At 43.1% G+C, this 7335-nt stretch overlaps 1 protein-coding gene across 1 annotated transcript in view; it reads right to left on the reverse strand.

Annotated features, from left to right (window-relative positions):
* The window catches only part of LOC105459222 (protein Wnt-6-like), a 36428-nt gene extending 29662 nt beyond the window's left edge, over positions 1-6766 (reverse strand). The window contains exon 1 of the mRNA XM_011705079.1: positions 5380-6766. Within this exon, the coding sequence (XP_011703381.1) occupies positions 5380-5447 (68 nt within the window). The 5' untranslated portion in view covers positions 5448-6766. The remainder of the gene's footprint in view (positions 1-5379) is intronic.
* Positions 6767-7335: the final 569 nt, after the last annotated feature.

The raw sequence follows: 7335 nt of genomic DNA on the forward strand, positions 1-7335 counted from the left end.
TTCTTCGAATGCGAGGATCGAGAATTTCGCCATCCACGCAAGAAATATCTCGAAGTAAAAGGAAAATCTGCGCGGTATTGATTCGTATTAATCTATTAATCACAGTCGTACATCTATAAATTCCCGAAATATCTTTGTCCTAAATTTTATGTTTATTTAAAAAAAAATGTAAATTTATCCAAGTTGTCTACCCGTGGGAAAAGTATGTATACTCGTGTTTAATTGAACAATTCCGGTTACAAATACATTAAATGAAAAATATCGCCAATTTACGATATCTTAGATCTTGCTTGGCATGTTCTGGGAATAAAATTCGTACCTGTGATTAAGACCGCTTTAGCACCAGCGTCACTGCTCGCCTATCGACACGATCAGCCACGTATATCGTGTAATTATAGTAATCAAGAATTATTACGCGCCATCCGGACTAATAATACTCATATTAGAAGCGTGTCGTAAAGTATGCCTTTCCGCGCAAGACGCGTCGTAAATTATCATAGATATCATATAAGAATATATAATTAAATTGGTTTTAATTTAATCTAATTTAACAGCTCTAACACCATTAACCGATTTACGAAGCCATATTGGCAAATGATAAATTATTAGTTGCGAGCTATATGAGTGTAGATTTCTTATTCTATTCTAAGAAACATTTTCGCATTCTTTATGATGTAATAGATATAAATAAATAAGATATAAAGAAATAAATAGATATAAAACTCTATTATATTATACATATAATTTACTGCAAACTCTTCGCAAATATTAAACACATAAAAATTCATTTATTTCTTATTTGTAAGAAGCGTCTCTGAAGGTTCAAATAAAGTTTAAATGTCGGTAATTTCAGTAATATCTCAGTTATTTTAATTAATTCTAGTCGCTTCTCACCTCGGTGCTCGTCACCCACGACACACAGGCTTATCTAATTACATGCAAGTTGGAAACTTTTTAATCAATAAATCCACCTGCTTCTCCGCTCGCAATCTACAGCTCGTAAGTTCGCCGATCGCCGATGCATACGCGATCTAAGCGCATGCGTGCTCACGCACTCCGTGAGCGTGGTCTTATGATTATGAATATATACAGCAGGTGAGAGAGAACGAGAGAGAATGGTCCAGGTGGGAGCGTGGGGGAGCGGATCGAGTTGTCCAACCAGCGGGATGGTAGCCGCGGACTGCCCACCGCGGCCCATTGGCCGGGTTCGCGAGCCCGCTATCGTATTATCGCCGGGGCTCGCCGTTACGATACATCGGCGGCCGACCGATCTATCGCGCGCGTTCTCCGACCTGTCTGCGTGCCACGCACCTGCGATCGATCGCGCGCGACTATCCGCCGTTCGATCGCGTCGCTCGCGGAGACGAAGCGACGCGTGAAAGCGCGCGCGCGCCCGCGCGGGCGAGCGGATGCTTATTAATGCGAAACGCGTGACGCCCACCTCGTATGAAAATCGGAATGGTCCGTGGCGTAATTGGTAATCACGGTGATCCTCGACGGTAATTTCACGGAAAGTTCGTAAAAATTTAACGGAACTCGTGCAGAGATCGTAGATTGGCGACGAGGAAAAATCGCGGAACTATAACGATAAACCGCGCAATCACCGGCTAAATATATCTGAAAATATAAAAAACGCCTGTAGGCAAAAACTTTCCACGAAAAAATTGTTTCAAAATCGCTCAACTGTGTAACAAACTTTTTCATACCGTTATCTTTTTTTTTTTTATAAATACTGTAAATCATCAATCGACTAACATATCTCACGCTCGAAACAAATAAAACTATCGATCCCGTCTTATCTATTCTGATATTTAGAAATTTATCATGCGCCAACACATAATATTTATCTAAAGAATCCACACTTTTCAACATATAAAATGGCGTGTTTGTTTAATAGTTAAAGAACACGCGCATCTATCAGTATTTACTCTTGGCCGCTGAACAAAAGTATTATCATAACTTACAATATTCAATAGATAAGATTTTATCTCTTTTAGCGCTTATATTTCGTGCTATAATACTATATACCATATAGAAGATAAAAAGCATTAGAGTATCTGATAGTTTCACGACACAGTGTATTGTTCTTCTATATTGTACCGATACGAAAACCGATAGTATATCGCGTTCAGCGTGTAGCACTTCGAAGAAATGCGCGAGTCGGCCAGGGACATACGATTGCTGCGTAGGAACGTGGAACGAACTCCGTGTATATCCTGAGAGGGAAGAAACGCAGAGAGGAGGCAACGGCTGCCGGAGGAGGACGACGAGGGCGACGGAGGACGAAGAGGGCGAGGGGGGCTCCTGCCGACTTACAAATTATACGCGCTCAACGAGATTTACGGGTGACGCTTTGAGCGAGACCATTGTCCATCCTCGCTCACTTCTTTACCTCTTTACTCCTCCACTTGGTCTCGTCTTTGTCCCTTCGTGAATCGCCCATCCTCCCTCGGCTCCTTCGCGAGTCCTTTCGTTCCCAGAGGACCGGCACGAGAAGGACGGAAGGACGCGGCGGCGCGCGAGCAGAAGGGAACGAGAGGAAGATAGAGCAGTATTCGTCGCGAAAAAACCGAGGAATGCCGATCGACGAAAGGGAATCCGGTTCCAATCGGATAATCGGAGCCCCCGGGTCCTTGCCGGGCCCTAGGAGGACTCGCGAGAAGGACGTAATGCGCGACTCGATGACGAACGATCGTACGAGCGACTGATTTATGGTACCCGCAATATTTTCGGAGCAGGGATAGCATTCCGCAGGAATGAGGATCGCAGAAATGACGTTTCGTCGGTTCGGTTAGAAACATTAATCCTCATCGTTTAATTTAAAGAATTTTAAGAATTTAAGTAAGTTGATGTGCGCTTAATACGCCGATAAATTCGTGTCAAAGCAATGCTTTAATCGATGAACACTCTCACGTGAAATGACAAGGAATTTATACGTTGCATTGCGATATTTATCATCGTAGTACGTATATGATCGATAAATATACTATTTTTAATAATGTCGAAATATCACGACAGAGAAATAAAAAAAATCTTTCAACTTCTAATCTTGTCATCGAGAAGCCAGTGCGTATTATAGGAATAATATTACTCTAATAGATTTATAAGATTTATAGATTGAATTTCGTGGCTGTGGTATGCGCCGCGATAACTACTGAAGCGGATAAAACGGTGCGACACGTGTCTTCATGCGCGATAGTAGCCGCAGATTAACTCGCAGATGATGAACGCAGCACGCAGAAAGAAAGAGCGGAGAGTTTCCAGTCTGGCCGTTAAGTACCTGTTATCGAAACACAAACCGTCATCCTCCTAATATATTTATCAAACACGCCGTGAACGACGGCTGCGACAGGTAAGCGAGCCAAAAAGCAACAAGGTACGAACTCACAGCATCGTCAGGATGCAGAAATCCGCCTTAAATCGGAAACAAATATTTAACCACTCTCAAGAGGGACTCCTCGTCTCTGCGAGACCAACTTCCTAGCTTCTGTCAAAATGTGCCCCGTCATAAATGTGTACTCGAAAGAAAACGTTTCATTCACAATTTAAAAAATCTATCTGATCATCAGAATTGATATAATATGATGACAATAATCACTGCAGGTAATTATGTAGTAATTAATTTTATAATGTTTTTTCAACATATGATAATAATTGAATTATATTATATATTTTCATCTTGTTGATATATGCATAAAATTCACGTTACGCCAGATAGATACGACACAGTCTCCGGATGCTGTAATCCCAAGTGACACGGGCACGATAACGTTCTATCATCGTGCAAACATTTGCATAACAAAGTGAAGTACACAATAAAATGTCGTGCTACCGGGTAATTTATTGTTACTCGTCGAGATAATTAGAATTCAACCGTAGCTACTGAATGTGTCACGTGACCTCGCGTTGCGATAATTATTACGTTCGATATTTTAGACTCTTCTTCATCAACCGACGTAATCGTCACGCAATTCAGAAATAAACTGAAATAGAGTAGTTTAATAAGCAGGCAAAGTGAGTTCGCTTAAAATCACAGTCAGAAATAAAGAGATATTTAGAGAAGCGTTTTGCGTCGTCAATAATGAGCGATTTACGTAGCACAAAATGAAGTCATAAATCTCGACGACGGGGCTTGCTTATAAGAGCATGGATAACTACCAAAGGAGGATTTATAGCGCCATTACTCATCTTACGTGCGCGTAACGCGCGACGTAATTGATAACCCAGATGACGCGTGCACCTCGAAACTGGAGCACTCGTTAGTTCTTCACGTTCACCAAGTATTGGCGTTAAAATGCAACCAAAGCGACAATCTCGTATCCGCGCGTAAGCTGTAATACTGTAGCAGCGCTTGTACCAAGATCGAAGATACAAGTACGCGAGCAAGAACACAGCAATCAATATTGATGTTAAACGCGAAAACGATAATTTGCTAAGGAGGGTTATACGGAAATTTAGCTGCGTATAATGAACAAACATTTACACTTCAAATTTAACGTAAGCGAGTAAGTTGCGTAAGAAAGAGAAAATCGTGACGAATAAATCCGTGATGTCAATGAAATCGGAACGCTCGCGATTGTCTTTACTCATCGAAATAAACAAGGTTCAAATTATGCAAGAAATATTTGTTCTATATTCCTATTTTCTTATCTAAAAGCGCAAAGTAGGAGACTGTACATATGACTTATGTTTTTCTAACCCTCGTTTTTATGGCCGTCACGTGTAACGGCGCCAAGGACATGACAAGCTGTTCTCTCTTTATCTCATTTTTGGGAGACTTCGACGAGGGAAGCGAAAACGCGTTGTTATTCCTATCGCGGAGGCAACCGTCGCTGCCGGTCAAGATAATCACGTTAAGATAATCGCATTAAAAATACTAGAGTGAGAAACGTTTTACCGCGTTCCGAATTCGTAAATCCAAAGGAATCTCACGAAAATTTATTCACTATAAATGTGTGGTGCAAAATTCTTCTTTATATATACATACATATATATACTATATATATATATATATATATATATATATATATATATAAACATAACACATAGAGCTGTACTATTATAAATGTAATTTCTTACATTAAATCGAGATATTACTTATAACCTTTAATTAGGAAAATAAAACTCATTGTCCGAAGCAATCAATCACATACGAATATAATTTATCTACTTCGACAATGCTTATTTTTTAACAAAGGAGTAATTAAAAAGACAGTGAGAAAAGAACATTCTTGAATTTTAATTCTGTACAATTTATGTTTCGCTATTAACTTCACATAAACTCTATGAGCGATCTTGTTAGGTTTTAGCACAACGCATCTTCGCAATAACCGATAAAACAAAAGAGAGAAAGAATCATATCGCAGAAGGGTCACTCACCAGAAAGAGCCGGTGATGGGGGTGACGAGGAGAAGGCAGATCGCCACGAGAACGGGGCGCATCTCCATCCCCTCCGCACCTGATAACACCCTCTCGAATCGATCACCGATTTCCTTTGTCCGCTCAACACACTGACGATTGATGGAAATGGTCGCTGGAAGTCGCGACAATGCTGTTCGTGAGTGCACCGATGTCCGGCTGCAAAGACGAGTCAACCGCGAATCACCGCGAGTTCACCAGTACGTGTTCTTTGGTTTCTTCGAATGCACCTCGTGGCCGAATATTGGCACGCAAACTGACGCACTGTCCCCTCTACCACACGACTTCCTTATCGTGTGGTCCAGCAAAACTCGACATTGTAACGTAGATCAATCGCTTGCAAAATGCCGCTAGTGATCTTCTTACGTGTTCTTCTTGAAATGTGTTCTCGTTGACTCGACGACGTTTTCGCGATTCAATGGAATAGATTCTCTCCGGATTGATACAGAAGTGTCGGAGGACGATGGTCATCGCTTACGGATTTACTTGCAAAATTCTTCGTCCTTGATCGTTACATCTATTGAAGAATTATTGATGGTGCATGTCTCAACACATTTTGCAAAGCAGAGATATCGAGATTACGCAGCCATGATGAACGCGGGGAACACTCGATCTTCATGATCGCATCGCACTGAAAATGCTTGAGGGCGATCGGAGATATCCTTCATTGGAAGAGACATGTCTTCGAGATCTCGAAAAAAGAGCTCGCGATTCAAGAAAGACCCGGAAGAGGAGCACTGACTTCCGGTCACTTGAACCATTTGCCCCCCCTCTTTTTCCCCCTTCCCCAACTACCCCTCTGTCTTTCTCACGCACCTGCTGTGGCTCCCTCTTCTCTCTTCTATCTGTCTGTCAAAATATTTGACGTTTCTCTTCCTTCTCCTCTTTTTCTCTATTTCCGTTTCTTATTCTTTCTTTTCCTCTCTCCCAAAAGTGTCAAACTATGTAAGATTACAGATGAGGCGTAGAAAAGTTCTCTTTTCTTGCTACGTGCGCAAAAACGCGTCGCGTTCCTGCCAGAACTACGTCACCACGATCTTTGAGTGTTGCCTTACCCCCACCAATAAAGTTCTGGGGAGTAGAGAAGAGCTGCCCCCACCAATATACGCCGTTTTCTTCTTCTTCTTCTTCTTCTTCTTCCTCTTCTTCACCGGCACCAGCACCACCACCACAAGAACCATCACCATCGCCGCCGTCGCGAGACCATCGTCATCGACGCCCGCGACGGGTGCATCTTCGATTTCGCCGTCACGAGAAACGCGATCTTCGGGAAGGAGGCCATCCCCCTCGAAGATGCCGAAGATTCTCTTCAAGTGGATCGACGGATCAATCGGAAAGTAAATCGCGAATTTCGTGTAACGCGTATAAAATTGTAAGCGAGAACGAGAACGAGAGGAAACACCGACGGAAGATTGGAAATAACGGTGGCAGGAGGGGGAAGGAGGGTGGAAAGCCTGTGAGAAAGTCTGGCGTAAGTGGAAAAATCCAAATGGTAGGGGAGACAGTCGAGGTTGAGCCGTCTGCGATCGCCGGCGAGGCTCCTGGCCGGAGCGAACCGTACGAGACTGTTGCGGACTAGGCAGGTGAGCGCCGCTCGGCGGCAACGAGACGCAACCGAGCCCCTCTTTTCCTCTTTTAACTCGCCTACGGAACCCGTCGACACGAGGAGGCCCGCTCGTCGGATCCTCTCTGCTCGCGCCGTGCTGCCTAGGATCCCACGGAGGGAGGCGCGACCACGTCTCGGGACTCGAACGCGCGATGTCAAGGTGATAGACGCGATGCTGCGCGATGAGTAATAGCGGTCAGAAATCATTAACAGGTCGCAATGAGATAGCACGGCCTTTAGGACATTAAAAAATGATCCAGTGTATGCTGCGCGTATAACAAATTCTTGTGGCATGACAATATATATCGGGC

The sequence above is a fragment of the Wasmannia auropunctata genome, unplaced genomic scaffold (assembly GCF_000956235.1).
Source record: "Wasmannia auropunctata unplaced genomic scaffold, wasmannia.A_1.0 LD334204.1, whole genome shotgun sequence".
NCBI lineage: Eukaryota > Metazoa > Arthropoda > Insecta > Hymenoptera > Formicidae > Wasmannia > Wasmannia auropunctata.